This window comes from Artibeus jamaicensis, unplaced genomic scaffold (genome assembly GCF_021234435.1).
Source record: "Artibeus jamaicensis isolate MK-2021 breed Jamaican fruit bat unplaced genomic scaffold, CSHL_Jam_final contig_465, whole genome shotgun sequence".
Taxonomy (NCBI): domain Eukaryota; kingdom Metazoa; phylum Chordata; class Mammalia; order Chiroptera; family Phyllostomidae; genus Artibeus; species Artibeus jamaicensis.
The window spans coordinates 28,671,559-28,689,766 of NW_026521843.1; the positions used below are offsets into that span (position 1 = coordinate 28,671,559).

Genomic DNA, 18,208 nt, shown 5'->3' on the forward strand with positions numbered 1-18,208 from the left:
AAATATTTTTTTTAATTTTTTAAATGTATTATAAACCTGTGATAAGTTTAAAAGTGTACTAATGATCAATATTAGAGAAGGAAGAGTATAAAAATAAATACAACGTACATGTGGGGATCCAGCCCCAGTATTTGATGAAGGTGGTTTTTTCGGTCAATGAGGAAAAGATACAAACTGTCCAACATGTGGAACCGGGGCAGCTCATAGAGTTGGATCCATACTTCACACCTTGTATCAGCACAAATTCCAAGCACATCAAAGACAAGTTTATTAAAAGCATCAAAGTACTAGGAGAAACCTTGGGAGTATGCTTTTATAACTTTGAAATGGGTATGCCCTTTTAAATTAAGACATAAAACCCCAAAGACCATAAAAAGGAAACATCAACTCAGTTACGTAAAAACAAATACCAGCGTGGCAGAATCACTGTAAGCAGTGTTAAAAATAAATGTCAAAACAGGAAACTAGGACAAATATAATTTTTAACCTACACCAAGTTCATCCCTAATATAGAAAGAGCTTCAGTAAATCAATGAAAAACAAACACCACAAAAGGAAGATGGGCAGCAGACAGTTGACAGGGAAAAAAATATAGATCACTTCCAAATAGATGAAAAATGCTCAGACATATAGAGAAACTTAAGCAAACCCTGAGATGCTGTGCCCACGGAAGTGTAGCTTGTTCAGCCTCTGAGAGGGTAGTGTGACAGCGTCCGTTGAAATCCACATTCTTGTGCTGTGAGATTCAGAAATCTCTTCTAGGAAGTGTGTACAATAACCTTCACATACATGCCCAATGTGACAGATGAGCTCATTCACTGCAGCCCTGTCCGTACAGCATCAGGAGCACAGCATCCGAAGTCCCCCAGTGACTGCGGTGCAGTGTGTGTGACCATAAAAAGAATCAGGAGGCTCTGCGCCGACACAGAAAGATGTCTGCTAAACATTAAGTGGGAAAGGTAGGACATGAACAAGTGGATATCGTGAGCTCCATCCGGTTAAAAGGGGTGCGTGAATGCTGGGATACCTCATTTTATGGCACTTCACAGACATCGTCTTTTTACAGAGCAAAGGTTCGTGGCAACCCTGCCTTGAACAAGCCATGTTTCCAGTAGTATTTGCTCACTTTGTGCCTCTGTTGACACATTTTGGTGATCCTCATCATATTCCAAACTTTCCAGTTGTATTTGTTATGCTGATCTGTGATCAACAGTCTTTGATGTTGCCTGGGCAAGACCCTCCCCCAGCAAAAAGGTCACAACTCGCTCAAAGTTCAGGTGATAGTTAGCATTTTTTAGCAGTGAAGTATTTTTTAATCAAGGTATGTACATTTTTAAAGACATAATGCTATTGCACACTTAATAGACTGTGGGGTGGTATAAATATAATTTTTATATTCGCTGGGAAACCAAAAAAAAATTGTGACTCACTTCATAGTGGCGACTGGACTTGAACCTACAGTATCTCTGAGACACACCTGCACACCATATTTTCTGGACTGTAAGACATACCCCCCCCCCAAATTTGGGAGGAATAATGGTGGCTAATGCTGTTGTTGAGTTCTGTTTACATTTACATTGGTGAAATATGTTATTTATGTTATTAAATATTTTACCACATTTTTTGCTTCAAAAAATTTTTTTCTATTTTCCTTCTCTAAAACCTAGATGTGTCTTATGGTCCAAAAATATGGTATATTTTCACTGTCTCGTTTATGTACAAAGTGTGAGCAAGAGGATGCACAAAGGTTAAATAAAAGCAGTTGCTTTCAGGAGAGAAAGGAGTATGTGAGGAACAGATGCAGCAGAAAGAGTATATACTGTATGCCCTTTTATACTTTGGATTTTATGAATACACAAATGCGCTACCTATTGAAAAAATTACATGAAATTATTAATAGGGAAACTTAATAAGCGAAGGCGAGTCACTTTGGCTCATATACAGGGAAAGAGATTTGGCTGCCTTTTCCCCCGTCACTATTAAAAAAATGACCCCACTCCTTAGAAATGTCCCCAGGCCTCAAAAGTGCTCTGACCTTGCATTTCAGAACTGCGTAGACAGGGATTAACAGCTATGCAGAAGCCCTTCTTTGCAAAGCTGTCAGTCAATAAGTTTGACAAGTACCTGCTCTGTCCCTGGCTACTCTGAACACTGAGAGCCAAGCACCGTGGGAACTCTCAGGAAGGAGACAGGACCCCTCACCCTGCTCTGCAAGCTGGGCCTCAGAGCGGGCAAGGCTGGGAAACGTTTGTCCCTGGCCCCCTTCCCAGGGGGACTTAGAGGCCCCTCGTGAGGAGGCGGCACTTAAAACCTCTTCCCAGGGGTGGAAGCAGCATGGGGCAGGAACAGGAAGTAGAAAGTCTGGGTTCCTGGGGCAGCTGTGCTGGGAAGGAGAAGGGGAGGAACCAGGAGGAACCCATAGTCCTCAGCCAACTGGAAAGCAGGCAGGATTTCTGGGATGCCCCCTTCTTTCCTAAGCCGTCACCCCTAGCCCCAGGTAGGGAAGGGCGTTTTTCCTCCCGTTTTCTCCGTCTGAGCAAGCATAGCCCTGGGCTTCCCTAAGCTCTCCCATCCGCTGACATCCCACTCAGGAACTCACCAAGAGCTCCAGACCAGGCAGAGGTCGTCCAGCGGTATCAATATGTTTCTTTTTATTGAGATTGAAGACCCCCCAGAGGGGTGTTCTAGGAAAGCCCTTTCAGGCCCCAGGGGTCTTTCAGTCTTCACTAATCTTCCTATCACAAAGGAAAGGAACATAAATCACTGTCTCGGGGCTGGGTTTTGTGTGGGGATTTGGAGTTTTCGGGAAATGCATACAGTGAGGGACTTGCAGGGAGTGACTTGTGGCACGATTTCAGGCATCAGTGGCAGGACAGTGGGAAGTAACTGAGATAGGATAGTAAGAAGCTGGGAAAATTCTTCGGCCAGCAGAACAGGGAAACCGAGGAGCTGAACACAGTGGCTTAGTACTTTCAGGCAGGTGCAGATAGTCACCAGGGGAAAGGTCCCCAGCGCCTGGCAGGGGAAAAAATGTAAAACAAGGACCTCACCCCCTGGGTAACTTCTCCCCTGGCCTCTCCTCCCTGGAGACAACATCTAGGCCTCAGCTCCAGGCCCAGAAAAGCAGCAGAACCAGGTGGATGAGGCCAGGACCCACTTCAGTGACTGAAGACACTGCCCTGCCACTGACCAGTCAGTGGAGACCATGACCCTGAAAGGGCACAGCTGGAGGACTGATGAATGTTCTAGGAAACCCCCCCCGAGGCCTCCCCTAAGACTCCCACCTGCAAGAGAGAGAAAGAAGCCTCAAACAAAGGGCCCAGTGTGCGCTCTCCCTGTGGGGAGCAGCCCAAGCCATTCCCTTCCTATTCCAGTTCTTTCTTCACAGGCACGTGTCTCCTAAACTCTGGGCAGCTGGCAGCTTGTCCCAGGCTGATCCCCTGAACCTGTCTCTCAAGCCTCCTTTTCTCTGACTCCCAGTGAGCTGAGGCAGCCCAGCCCAGACTGTCCTGTGCTAAGCTCGGCCCTTCCATGTTTCACTGTCCACATCTTTAAGAAGTGTATCCTCATAGTCACCTGGACTCATGTTGTGAAATCTTTCCTACATGAAGTCAAGAACCTACACACTACAGCTGGCCCTGGGCAGATCCATTCAGAGCCAGGCCCCTGTCTGGTAACAGAAACCTTTGGCCTGAGACTTCCCTTCATGAAACAGGGGCAGCTGCTTGCTGAGTACTCTTCTGAGGTGGCCACCCTGGGTCTTCAGCTAGAGCAGCTTCTTCCCCCCGGGAGGAGAAAGCAGGAAGCAAAGGGATGTTATGCATCTGGCCCAGGACAAGGAAGAGCAGGAGCTGGGCAGAAATAAGACTTCCCACCTCCTCTTGTTCCAAGTAGGACCCCTGAGCTGAAGGAAAGGCTGAGCCTGATTGGCCAGAAATGCTGAGTCTCAATTTTCAGAACAAGGGCAAGGTTCCATTCATACCAATTAAAACCAGTCCTTTCTATGACATAACAAAGGCTTTAAAAGGGAGTACTCTGAGCCCTGGCTGCTGTGGCTCAGTGGATTGAGTGCCAGCCTGCAAACGAAAGCATCACTGGTTCAATTCCTAGTCAGGGCACATGCCTGGGTTGTGGGCCAGGTCCCCAGTGCCGGGGCATACAAGAGGCAACCACACATTGATGTTTCTCTCCCTTTTTTTCTCCCTTCTTTCCCCTCTCTTTAGTAGTAAATTTTTTTTTAATCTTTAAAATATTTATTTAGAAAAAAGAGAGAGTACTCTGAGTGGTGGCACTTGGGTGGCACTTTGTAAAGGTGGCACCTTTACACCAACTTCTGGAGCTGGGAACCTGCGTTAGGCTCCTAATGGCACCAGTGCCCTGTCACCTTACAGAAATCACTTACCTTCTTCCAGTTTCTGTTGACTTATTTGTGCCACAGTAGGAGCTGAGTATGCTCTTCCTCGCCCTCGGGATTATTCAGAACGTGACTGTGGTTTGTAGGCCTCGGTGCTTTCCCCATGGTGGTGGTGGTATTGTTACTATTGCGATGAGTGTTGCCATGGTGATCATTATGCCTGCCCTTGGGTCTTGGAAGGGCAACTCTAGGTTAGAGAGTGTAGGGGGCGCCATAACTCCCTGGACCCATAGGTCTACCTCTCAGGGACTCTAGCATTTGCCAGTGGGCAGACAGGACACCTGGTTCCCTCTAGCTCAGTTTTCTCATGAAGTGGGTAAAACGGTATACAAGACCTGCTGCTTTTTACACACACGCACGCACGCACGCGTGTGCGCGTCTAGGAGCAGATGGTATCTGGTCCAAGTTAACTGATAAGGTAACAGCAGCGCGGTGACCTCACCAGGATCAGGCCACATAGTGATTAAAACCCAGGCCTCCTATGCTGGAGCCGAGCCGGTATTCATCTCACTGCTCACCACCCCCCCAGCCAACGCTGAGCCCTGACCACACGCAGTGGCCCAACTGGGGGGTCAGGGAACCCAGTCACAGTGACTAGCGCTGGTTGGTCTCACTGTTCTTTGTGCCGTTCGTGAGCATTTGCTTAGAGCAACATGTTTTATGTGCTCTTTTCTCAAGAAGTCCCAGCTGTAAGTGGAAGTGGGGCCATGGGTGCAAGGCAGACAGGCCCCAAATGCTTCCTGCTCCACCTTTGCACGAAGGCCTGGATTCCTCAGGGGAGGAGTTTAAGTCCAGACGCCAGCAAGCTTGGGAGAGAATCCCTCTTGCTCTATATGCAGTACAATGGGCCTTCTTTGCAAAACCCCCACCCCCACCCACAGTGGATGGAGGGACTCCATTCAAGAGTCTAAGTCTTTCTGTGGGACAGGTCTCAGGTTTGCAGACTTGGTTGGGAACTCTTATCATGAACCCCAGATTTTATACAAGATCTTACACAGACCCCTTAGACTTGTAACACAGACCACAGGGGAGCTGCCCTGGTTGATCCAGCTGCTTCTCATGAAGCAAACCCCCTGGGCACTAGAGGTCCTGGTTATCGCAACCCGTGTGTCTTCTGTCCTGCCCCAGGCCCTCCCCCCACCCAGCCTCTCTGCCCTTAGAAGACCGATCTCACAGTACTCGGTGCACTGCAGCAGGGCTCCCACTGCCCTCGGTGTGAATACCAGACCCCTCTTCCTGGCATTGGAGGCTCTTCAGTATGCCTTTCCCGCGTCACCATTCACGGGGGTGCAGTTCTCTGGTCTCTTCACTACCTTTTGCATCTACAGTGTTGACCTTCCCCTCCCTCCTACCTTTTTTTTAAAGGGCATTTAAGTAGGTAGTAGGATCAGATTTGCATTTTTAATAGAACACCGAGGGGTTTTTCAAGAGATTTTATTTATTTTTAGAAGGGAAGAGAGGAAGAGACACACTGATGTGTGAGAGAAACATCAATCAGTGGCCTCTCCTAGACACCCCAACCAAGGGCAGAACCTGCAACCCAGGCAGGTACCATGACCAGGAATTGAACCAGCAACCTTTTGCTTTGCACGACAATGCCTAGTCATCTGAGTGACAGCAGTCAGGGCTCAACTTTTCTTTTTCTAAACCTTACTATCTATCCAAGCTTCTCTGTTGCCGTCTCCTGGGAGCCCTCCTGCCTGTACCAGCCGTCAGTGGCCTCCTCCTGAAAACTAGCAACTCGCATCAGCGGTGCTGTGTAAAGTGGTATCTGAGTCTTATGTGGCTTATATCTGACTCGTTAATGTTCACATGTGTCAGCCTGGTTCGTCCAGGTGATCCGCGTGATTAACTCACGAAGGCAGGGGCATAAGTTGCTTCTTTCTCTGCTATCAAGGCCTAAATACTATGAGTTTCAGCACATGCGATAGCTTCAATAACCAGCTACTAACTTTGATCTATTATGCTGTAGCAGTCCTGGGGGTACAGAAGCTCCTCCCTCATGTTGGGGAGCATGGAGGCAGCTTTGGGGGTTGGCTAATCATGGGCAAGAGACCTGGACTGAAATTGGTTGCTGAGAGGTCAAGTCTCCTCAGGACTTTGCTTTCTGTAGCAGATGTCCCTGAGATGTGCGCTGCTCTCCAACTCGAGATGAGTGAAGAGTGTTGGGGTGAGCGAAGCATTAACCATGTGGTCCTGGCTTACCTTGCAGGGATTTGAAACTGGACAACATCCTGCTGGATGCAGAAGGTCACTGCAAGCTGGCCGACTTTGGCATGTGCAAGGAAGGGATTCTGAACGGTGTGACGACGACCACATTCTGTGGGACTCCCGACTACATCGCTCCCGAGGTAAGACTGTGTACAGGGCCACCTCCTGCTGCTGCCACAGCTGAGCCTGGTGGCACTGGGGGAAGGCTCTGGAAACCAGGAGGACTCCAGGGAAGAAAGGCTTGCTGATTTCTCCGTAAGGGAGTGGTGGTGATGGGGGAACTAACGGGGGAGCTGAAAGTAACAGGCAATTCCCCAAATCTGGGCAGGTCCTCCTAAATATTTTTTATTCCTGTCCACAAGTACCCATGAAACTGGCATCAAGAGAAATGTGTGGACTTGTACCATTGTTTTCACGTCTAACCTGAGTAATGGAGCACCATTGATAAAGGCTATAATTTGCCATTTCCAATGTGGTGGCGATTCCACAGACGGAGCACACAGGATCCAGGAAGAGGTGGAGATAAACCACTTCATTATAAATGGACATCAGAAGTGTTCATTTGGAGCCTCACCCATGGGTTGCCTTTTGTGAAAGTTACTTAGATGCTTTGTTCATCATAAAGGGTGTGTTTGCCTCGAGTTTCTCTAGCTCAAGCTTGCCCAACTGAGAGATACCTAGTGTGATATGATTTTGATTTAAGACATAGCCTATCATATATCCTTTATAAAAATGGTCTTGAGTGTCATGACACATGGAAGATGGGAAGGAAGTACCAATCCCTGTTAAGCGTTGCCCATGGTGGATAGGTGTGTGTCAACACACTTGGATTTCATTTCCTCTCGGTGGGCATTGTTTGAGCACCTGCTAGACACAAACCAATGTGGGGATACAGAATTGACTAAGACACTGGTCTCTCTCCTAAAAGAACATTTGGTCTAGAGGGAGTGACAGGTAAGTAAACAACTAATTAAGCAGAATAAATAGGTACAAAATACAAGATGGTATCTTCAAGGAGCCTCAAGAAGCCTCCCAGGGAAGGCTTCTGGGAGCATCTGGTGAATGAATTGAGTTGTAAAAAATTAGCAGGATTTCCTCTGGTGGTGGGGGGTGGGGAACATTCCTGAGAACAATAGGGAGGACTGAGTGGGGGTAGGGCAGGGGAGAAGGTCCGGCATCCCTGGGCTATGAGTCCTTTAGGACAGGGGCTGTTTCTAATCTGGGCACTTCCTGGATTCAGCACACAAATCCGGGTCTTAGTGATGGATTATTGAATGAATAAACGAATGAGAACTTGAGACACTCCAACCGGAGCAGAGATGAAGGGATGACAACGTTCTTGGTCTTTTTTAAGAAAGGAAAACAATGGAGCTAGAACAGAGGACTTCCTAGTGGTCTTAGCAATGAACGAGCTTAGAATAATGGACCAAAGAAGATGGCCTTTATCCTGTAGGATCTGAGGACTCATTAGGGGCCTCCCAGTATAGAAGGGTCATAATCAGACCAGTCCCAGGAGAAAGATGGGCAACAGCAGTGTGGATCAGAGGTCACAGTGAGAGGGAAGGACAACTGAGAGACTTCCCACAGGCCACATGGACATGGAGAGGCCTGGGGAGAGTCAGAGAAGTAAAGGTCAAACAATAGGTAAATTCTCATTAGCACATCTACTTTCTAAGAGATCTGAAGAGATTTCAGCCAGCCTGTACTAATGTGTTCCCTTAGCAGGAATGCTAGGAATTTAACCTTCCAGAAGAAGTCAGTAAAGGCCACTGGGCCCTGCTTTTTCAGCATCTTCCTCATTCAGCCTTTATCATCAGAATGCTGGTTCCAGTCCCTCTGAGCTGATGCCAGAGGCAAAGGGTTGATAGCCCAGTGCAGTAGTTCAGGACCCAGCCCAAGACACACGTCTACTTCCTGGTAAACAAGATGCCCACATGACGTTCGTGAAAGGCCGTCCCCTGGCGAGACTCACAGTGAACAGCTCAGGTCTCCACCCAGGAGACCGAGACACTCTTCCCTCCCTTTCCACACTCGCGCCTACTGTGCAGAATCACATCTGCGTGGGAAGTGGCTAATAATCCGTGGTCTTTCTGTAGGCAAGTTACAGCTGATAGAGGGATGGTTCCCTTTGTCAAGGGCTATGGGAAGATTAAACGGAAGTGTGACTCTAAAGCCTTCAGCACAGCACCAGGCCCATAGCAGGCACTGGGTGACAAACGACAGCTCCATGGGTACCGTTGTTGCTGGTTGTACAGTCAGGTGGGAAAAGCATGGACCTGAGTGTTGAGATCCCAGGACAGACTTGACCACTACTGCCAATGTGTGACCTTGATCACATGGTTTTCTTCATCCTCAGGACTTTACCTTTCACAATTCCTGCCTGCCCTACCCACCTCCTCAAGCTGTTCTGAGAATCTAATGAGATTAAAGCATGGAGCGTGAATAGCTTCAGAAATCATAAGCCTCTATTCATGAGGAGGAGTTGTGAGGTTGCAGGATAACCCGAAACCTCCTCCTGAGGTGCTAGCTCTGCCCCGGGGCCTCTGTTCCCACCACGTGCCCCTGGCCAACCCCCCCGCACCCTCTCCTTTCTCCATGCCCACCCCCCATGGCACAGGAATGGCTGCCAGACCCAGCGCCTGCCCTTCTCTTCTGCCCCAGCTCTGATGCACGCAAGGGGTTGGCTGCTGCGCTGGCCGCCCTCCCATGGCGTGTGAAGCCTTGCCCTTCTCACCAGCTCCATCGCAGACAAGCTGATTAGAAAGCAGATAATTAGGGTCAAGCCTAAACCCAATTTTACAAAAGATGCCACCCAAATGGGAAGACCCTGGAAGAGGCTGGGGGAAGGTGGGCAGGGCCACTTTGTGGTTGCTACAGCACCGTCCTGTTTGAGCACACGCAGGCCACCTGGAACCTACCTCCCATCACCCTGCTGAGGCACAGAACTCAGCTGTGCCACCTCCTGGAGGCCGGAGGGTGGCCACCTCAGCACTTAGAGTCCCCTGAGCCAAGAATAGAAAGAAGGCCCCCCAGTAAGGCCCTTGTGGCAGCCAGTCTCCTAAGTGTTGGAACTGGGCTGGTCACAGTGAGGGCTCAAAAGAATGTAGAGCCCCTACCACATGCTTAGTTACAGGTACCCTAGATTGAGAGTTGACCGTGAAAAATGTAACTCAAATCATGGTAGTGTGAGGAGAGGTGCCTGCAGGTGTCGGGGACAGGTAAAAGTCTTAGGATAGGAGAAAGACTGAGGAGACCCGAGAAAGGTTTCCGGAGGAGATGGTGGGGATCATAACCTGGAGGACAGAAAGTGGTGGTCCTTTCTCTTCTGTAGTGAGGCAGGTTGGGGCACTGGATCTTTCAAGGTTGAGGGAGGCACTGGCCTTGGCTTTGAAACAGAGCAGCACTACTGGCCCCTCAGGACAGTGGCGCCTACAAGTCTGACCTCCGACAAGGGCCACGTGCTAACGCCTGGGCTAAGAGACCAAAGATCCTCACCAAACACATTACTAGCCCCAAATAATTTATAGTTGGCTATATTTGCTTATATTCCTTTTCACTGTAAATTCAGAATATTTCCAGAATGTGTTTTTACTCTTTTCAAAATCCTTTTACCCGAGTCTTTTTATTTAATCCCAAGCAGTCTGTAACCTCCATAAGACTGGATGCAGTAGACCCCAGAGAGCTCATATACTGGGTGTCAGCCTCCTTTTCCCTGGTTGTCTCGAAATCTGAGAACTGAGCTAGAGACTTGTTCTGGAGGAATTTATCTGAGAAGTTACATGTCTGAGGTGTCCTGCAAGCTCCTGATTAGACATGGCCTTTGCCATTTTTGGCACCTGCCTGAGGCTTTATAGAGGCAGATAAGTGAGGGATCCATCAGCAAGCCATATGGGAATCCTGTTGGCGATGAGTCTTTCCTTAGTGGTTCTTTTTGATTAGAACACAAAAGAGTGGGGAGACTTATTAACTACAGTTTCTTTTCTAAGAGCACGGTGCTCAGGTAAGCGCATACTGTCATCATTTAAAGAAGACTAGGATTCTGCTCACCCTGCCACCCAGGGAGCCCTCAATGCCTTGGGCCAAGTGTGAGACGGCAGCCTGAACTTCCTGCACGCAGTCACTTGCAGCTTGCTTGTGTCGCTTTTACTCTGCATCTTGCTTCTCTGACCTCAGTTTTAATGTCAAAAATAAGCATTTTTTTAACCTTAGCCATAAATAAACACAAGTCAGGAACTTCATCTGGTGTTCAAAGAAAGAAACAGTGAGTTGTCCCCACTGGAGTTCAGACTGGGGATGGACTTTGGAGAGTTGGTAGTCGGTCCCCAGCATAGTGACGTAGTATCCCCCAAACTCAACATTCACTGAGTTCACCAATGTAGAACCTGACCTTATATACCACAGGGCTCTGCTTTGGAGGAGCAAGCCGGAGGTGAAGGCGTGGTTCTGCCCATGGGCGCATGTGGCACAGGCATGGGTGTGGGCGGGAGCCTTTGCTGGGCTCTGAGGTTGCCCGTTTGCCAAACAGATTCTGCAGGAGTTGGAGTATGGCCCCTCGGTGGACTGGTGGGCCCTGGGGGTGCTGATGTACGAGATGATGGCTGGACAGCCCCCCTTTGAGGCGGACAACGAGGACGACCTGTTCGAATCTATCCTCCACGATGACGTGCTCTACCCCGTCTGGCTCAGCAAGGAGGCCGTCAGCATCCTGAAAGCTGTGAGTTGCTGCCCTGCACCACCATCTCTCTCTTCTCATCTGTCTGTCTCCCTCCTCCCTGCCTGCCTCCCCCCTTTCTCCCTTCCTTTCTCTGCCTCTCCCTGTCCCACCTCTGCTCACCGCTGAAGGGAGGGAGTGAAGGGCAGTCAGCCCTGGAGCCTGGGCCACGTCCTGAGGGCTGCCGCTGAGAGAGTGGGGCCTCGGACAAACTGCTCTTCTGGCCGGAAGAGGACAGTGTAGTTGTGCCTCCTGAGGGGGCGCTCTGTGCGCAGTGGCGAGCTCCGGCGAGGGCTCCAGAGGAAGCAAAACCAACCCAGACTGCGCTGGGATCACCCCTGCTGCTTCTGCTCTGGGGCTGGACCCTCCATCCAGACCTGCCCCCGTGGCCTGTCTTCCTCTGGAGCCTGCAGTGGGATGGGGAAGAGACCGGTGGGGAGAGAGAGGAGGGCACTGTCCTTGTGTCCACCACAGCATCGCTGTGGCTGAAGGGCCAATCAGAAAAGAAGTGTCCACCCAGGATCTCTGCGGCTGTTCTGGATTCGGACAGGTTGTAGGGAGACTGTCCCCACCCCCTCAGAGAATCCCTCACACGCAAGGGTGCTCAATACTTGCCCAGGGCAGCTCTCTACAATGGAAGACACTCGTCCTGAGGCCGGTAGGTGGTTACCTGTCGCCCTGGGAAGGCTGCGGACACTGAGGTGCAGGGAAGCTGCATGGACCAGTTTGCCTGGGAAGGGTCACCTGGCCGGGCTGAGACGGGACCGTGGTGACAGCCCAGGAACCTCGACCTCAGTGCTGGCCAGAACACCCCGAAGTTCGGTGCGCCAAGTTGACCAAATCCGTGTGCTCTCTCCAGCGTGATTTACGTTCCTTGTTCTTTCGGTCCACTCCCCACATTTACCTAGTTATGCGTATTTTACAAAGAAACTGTACGTCACTATCACAAATGGAAAATCAGTAGCATTTGCCATAACTAATTAACATGATTCATCATATGAAAGTGTTAAAAAGAACTAAAATGATTTTGTAGGTGTCTGGGGCGGACACATACAATATTTTGGAAAAATGCCACATCAGAACATGTTACTTTTTGCTATACTTGGGGCTTTTTCCTTCCTTTACCCTCGCCTCAGTGTTTTCCTCCCTGCCTCATCAATTTCCCTTTCTTTCCCTCCATCTTTCCTTCCATTAATTAATTCGGTCCACACGGAACTGCTGTTCATTGCGTGCCCCAGTGCACCAGGCACTGCGCTAGGTGCGAAGTGAGTGCTGGTGAGCACAGCGGCCATCGTCCCTTCCCGCAGAGGGCCCGGCCCGGTGGGAGGAGGCGGGCAATGAATAAGACATGCATCCATACGTGGTCACAGTTGGAATAAGATCAGTGAAGGAGCCAAAGTACGTTTATTCACTCATTTATTCAACCTGTATTATTGAGCATCTAGTATGTGGCAGGCCCTGTGCCCGGTGCTGGCGAAGGGAGAGCCCATTTCACGCAAGGCAGCTGGAGCCCCAGCCCTGCAGAGCCGGCCGCTCAGCCCAGGCTCTGAACGCCAGCCCGACACGCCTTCCTGGGAGCCTCCTGCCAGCAGCCCGCGGAGCCCTTTATTTTGGATAACCCAGAGCCATGTCAGTGTCTGGAGATATTTTTAGTTGTCGCAACTTGGAGCAGGGGATGCTACGAGTAGCTAGTGTGTAGGGACCAGGGATGCCGCTGAACCTCCTACAGCACACAGGACTGCCCCACGACAAAGAAGTATCCGGTCCAAAATTCCATTAGCACAGAGGTTGAGGAACTTTGCCCTACAGACATTCAGGAGCTAGAGACCATGCCGTGTCCCCAGTTGGTGACAGCAAAGTGCCTGAGAAGAGGCACCTCCCTTGTGAGAAGGGCCTCCCCTGGCTCAGGGGCAGCTATCTAAGGTGTTAAAGCCTGCGGGCTTCTCTGCAGCCCTGATCTGTCCCCTCCCTGAGTGGGAGGGCAGGAAGAGCTGAGGAAGTAAGGAGCAGGCTTCTCCTCCCTTGGCCTTGGAACCCTTCACTTCCTCACATTGTCGCTTGGGTCCAGGGCCAGGCCAGGTTTTCCATGGCTCTGGCCACTGAGCTGCATCTCTGAGGGCTGCCACCTCTGTGAAGGTGGCACAGAGCTCTAGAGAAGGCCATAACATTGCAGGGTTGCACGGGGCACAACCTCCCCGCTGCCTCCCACCCTCCCCTTGGGGCCCCAAGGTCCAGCCTTCAGCCCCGCCCCCCCATCAGTCATTTCAGTGCTGTTCCTGCACGAGAGCAACCAGGCATGGAGCCTGGTGCTGGGAACATAGGACTGCTCCTGTATCATACAACTTACCAAGAGAAGGAGATGTTCCGACAAATTATAATTTAAATAAACAAGACATAGGAGGTCCCAGTCCCCACAGAGGGGGGCATCTGGGGAGGCTTCCCAGAGGAGGCAGCATTTTGGATGGTTCTTAGAGGATACATAGGCACTGGAGAAGAGCATCCGACCAGGGGACAAAGAATGCAAAAGGCCAGCAAGATTGACTAGGCTCAGACCAAGAAGTTTCTGTCACCAAAGTAAGGAGCATGGGCTTCGACCTGCAGATGATTGGAAACCACCAGAAGGGCCTAAGCAGGGGGCCTCTGCTGACGTAGATTAGAAAGGTGACGTGCGTGTACCGTTCCTAACTCACGTCTACCCGCCACCCCTTTACTCTCTTACCCAGGGCTCCCACCCCTCCAGTAGCACTTGGTCTGTGCCCATGTGTTTCGGTTTCAGGGCCACCAGGCAAGAGACAGTAGGAGGTTCTCCCAGTCTTTCTTGCTGATGAAGCCTGGAATTCCACCATTATAGATTTATTCCTTTGGCTTACAGTTAGTCCTCTAAAGTTCCTTTGTTAAATACAGACACAGCCTTCTCTCCCTGTGAAATGGAACACATGGTCTCTGACACAGGCACACCCAAACCCCTACCTTAATTTTGGGTGAGTATCAGAAACATTTCCACCTACTAGCACTGGTTTTTTTTTTTTTCAAGGTTATGTTGTTACATATCTGCTCATTTAAATTTGCCGTCAGGACTGACTCATTTAATAGGAATGAGTTCCCGTGGGTGTGTCGGGTCATAAGACACCAGCCAAAAAATATACAAAAAACCATCAATGTGGTTTTTACGGGCAAGCGCTGAGAAAGCAGTAAGACTTTCTTTTTCTTGTTTTTTTCAAAATATTTTTATCTACATATGTATTTTGTGCTAGAGATTACAAATTCAAATCTTAGGAGGGCCCAGGTGCAGAAAAGGGAAAGGGCCAGGAGGCGCCTTTGGTAGTGCACCCCAATATAAATAAACGTCTGGTCCTCTCTTCGTACCTCAGGAAGGACTGTTGAGTTCGCGGTGTAAGTGGGTTCGTTGGACCTCAGTCCCCCTGAGGAGAAGGCTCGAGAATCTGAGGGCAGTAAGGGAGTTAGTAAGAGCCCGAGTTTCTAATCCAAACTGGGTACTTGGCTGGCTGTTTGACCTTGGCCAAGTTAATTAACCTCTCTGTGCCTCAACTACCTCTCTTAGAAAATAGGGAGAGTAGTGGTAGCTCAGAGGATTGCATCTGGCTGCAGTGAATTTACACACACACACACACACACACTCTCTCTCTCTCTCTCTCTCTCTCTCTGCTTGGAATGGCGGTTGGTACACAGTAAGGCCCGTATGAGAGTTCACAATACACCCTGAAGGGTGAAGACCCTAACACGCAGCACACGGGCTCGAGAGGCCATTCTGAGGACGTTGCCTTGGCCGACTTCCATCTTCCCCTCAGAGCCTGTGCCTGTCAGGCCTTCATCGCTAACTCTCTCTGTGTCCTTGTTCCCGCAGTTCATGACCAAGAACCCCCACAAGCGCCTGGGCTGTGTGGCGGCGCAGAATGGCGAGGACGCCATCAAGCAGCACCCGTTCTTCAAAGAGATCGACTGGGTGCTCCTGGAGCAGAAGAAGATCAAGCCACCCTTCAAACCTCGAATTGTAAGTGGGGCCTAGAGCTCCTCCCACAGCGCGGCTGGGCCGGGGCACCGGGCAGGGAAGCTGGTCTAGGCACATGGTACAGCCAGAACGACCAGCGACCAGGTAGCCAAGGCGCTCCCGAAAGGACAGTGTGTGCGGCCCTAGGAGTTTACCGTAGCAAACATGCCGGCCGACCCACAGCCGTAACCAAGGTGTGACTTCTACGGGGCACTGAAGAACCTTTTTTACTTGTTTATTTTGCTCAAAAATGACAACTGGTACTAGTTCTCTGTGTGTGGTAGCAATAGAAGGTTTCTTTATAAATAGGTTTGTTTTCTAAATGAGTCAATTTAAAGAAAAACATCCACTCAGTATTTCACAGTCATCGCGTGGAACTAGCAGAGAGCATGAAGCTGTGACTCAGTGGCTGACATTTGAGGACCGTCCCGCGGGAACCCGTGGCGGGGCCACGTCTGGAGGAGGCCAGTTCCTGAGGCTGCGCCAGAGACCTCCTGTCCCTCCTCCGCCCGGCTCTCCCTTCCTCCCGGGCCCTCCGGCCTGTCAGGGTGGTGCCAGTGGAGGGGCGCAGCAGAGGGTGTTTGCAGCCCAGAGGCTGAAAAGAGGAATAGAACCGATGAGCTGGGGCTTGACCCAGAGCAGAGGTCATGCCCCGGCAGTGACCTGCTGGAAGGGGACAGGGCTGGCATGGCTCTCCTTAAAGTTAGCAAGAATGTGTGTGTGTGGTAGGAGGCGGGCCTCTTAATTCTCTGGCTTTTAGCGTGATGAGGCTGAAAAAGTGGGTGGCCAGCGGGCGTGCTTACAGGGAGTGGAAAGGGTACGTGGTACTGGACTTCACTGGGCAGAAGCCCAGTCAGCCCCCAGCCACCCCACAGTGTCGGACGGCCCCTCTTCACTGCCAGGTGCACAAGCGACCCTCTGCGCTTTGCAGATCATCAGAGACGAATTCCATTGTAACCCAGGAGGTTTTCTGGGGAGCAGTACTGACACTGCCGTGCTTCTCAGTGTTCCATTTGGGGGCTGGGGTGACTCTGAGCGGAAGAGCGTGGTCCAGGCCTCAGTGGGACTCACTGCAAGGCGGGTCCAGCGTCCCTAGATAGTCCATCCTGTCACCATTCTCCATGTGCTTTCTTCCTTGGTTTTAAGACTTTTCACTGGCCAGCGCGCAGCTTGGAACAGGCTAGGTTTAGTTAGACTCACCTTCCCTCCTGGGTAACGTCCCCGCCACCCCTGCGCGTCGGCCCCGCAGCTCTGGGGCCTGCTGTGCCAAGCCCGGGCTGGGCTGTGGGGCAGGGCTCACTGCACATGCCAGCCTGCCGCAGGCTGCCCGCTCCCCACACCCCAGGGTCTGTGCAGGTGGCCTTCAAGGACAAGATTAGCTCTCCCCCTGACAAATGGAGGGGAAGTAGGAAACCAGAGGCCAGGCAGAGGAGGAGGAGAAACTAGAGTGCTGATCTGAGAGTGACATGTTAATTTAGGTTTAATCTAAGTGAATGGACCCAGAAGAAATTGGGTAGTAGAGCTAAGAATCCAGGCCCAACAAACAGGCACCCAGTACGAGATCTAGGGCTGATGAGCCAGCGCAAGTCTACAAAGCGAGTTAAACCTCAATCTGAACTTCAGGTCAACAAAACGACTTAATGCTAAGCTTGCCGAGGGCTGGGGCAGGGCTGGAGGAGTGGCTCCTTCCTGTGGCACAAGGGGTGGAGAGGACGGGGACAAGCCCCAGGGCACCGTCAGCAAGGGCTGTGAGGGAGAGAGCGGGCCGGGGCAGGGCAGAGGCGGGCAGCAGGCCTTTGCTGAGAGGCCCCATGGAAGCAAGCGGTCAGGGGTTCAGAGGGCAGGGTCTCCCACTCACGTGGCAGAGGCAGCAGAGCGCAGCACGAGTCCAGAGGAGGGGGGTGCTCTGAGTCTTCAGGAGTCCAAGCAGCTGTGGCCCCCGAAGCCCTTCCCGAAGCCCTAGCAGTACTGGGGTTCCTCAGGGACTTCCACCCCCTCCTGTCTGAACTCCGAGCCAAGGGAAGTGCAGACCTCAGAGGAGTGACACTGGCAGCAGTGCCTGGCTTCCCCAGAGGGAGGGAAAGGTGTGAAGAACAGGTGCGAGGCTTCTGTGGGCCAGAGGGGTGGGGGAGGACCCAGGCTCAGAGGAAGGGGAAAGAGTGAGGAATGACTCAGGAGGCCAAGCCCGTGACCTGATCCACTACTTCGCAGGCCTCACCTGGCCTAGACAGGCAGGGATGCCCGTAAAGCTGTCCTCGGCCAGGAGCGCAGGTGCTCCTGTGGGCAGGGCTGTGAGGGGGCCCTTAGGTACCAGCAGTAGAAGTACATCCAGGTAAGCAGGGCAGGACTTCTCGAGGGTGGGGTGGGACTCCCATCTCCACCTGCAGTACAAGGGTCTGTGCTTGCTTCCGTCCTTGTACTTGCAGAGAATGCACAGCCCCCGGGAGCAGAGGGCAAAGCTCTGCATGCTTCCTTTGCTGAGGAGCTCGGGTGGGCTCCGAGGCCTTACCACCCCATGACAGGGTGACAGTGACAAAGGGCAGGGGCTGTCCAGGGGCTCCCACCGATTTCCACCTGTCCTAGCCATCCTGGAGCCCGACCTCATCGCTGCCTTGGAAATCACCTCCCGTGCATGCTCCTGCTCACCCCCCTGCAGGCCGCCACTGTTGGGGGTCAGGGCAGAGGGCACTTACTCAGTTGACTTGAGTTCAGTTCGGAGGAACGAATGAGAGCACCTGAAGGAAGGATGAAAAGGGAGCCTGACATTGTGCAACAGGGCGTGGCAGGTCGCATTCGGAGCTGGATAATGTTGATCCTTACAGAGTTCTCGGCTACACATCTTTAAAGACCGAAGTTATTTAAT

At 51.3% G+C, this 18,208-nt stretch overlaps 1 protein-coding gene across 3 annotated transcripts in view; it reads left to right on the forward strand.

Annotated features, from left to right (window-relative positions):
• Positions 1 to 18,208, forward strand: part of PRKCE (protein kinase C epsilon) — a 486,343-nt gene that overhangs the window by 429,085 nt on the left and 39,050 nt on the right. For all 3 annotated transcript variants that reach the window (XM_037161258.2, XM_037161257.2, XM_037161259.2), the window contains exons 12-14: positions 6,627 to 6,765; positions 11,151 to 11,339; positions 15,202 to 15,348. In XM_037161258.2, coding sequence (XP_037017153.2) covers positions 6,627 to 6,765; positions 11,151 to 11,339; positions 15,202 to 15,348 — 475 coding nt within the window. The remainder of the gene's footprint in view (positions 1 to 6,626; positions 6,766 to 11,150; positions 11,340 to 15,201; positions 15,349 to 18,208) is intronic.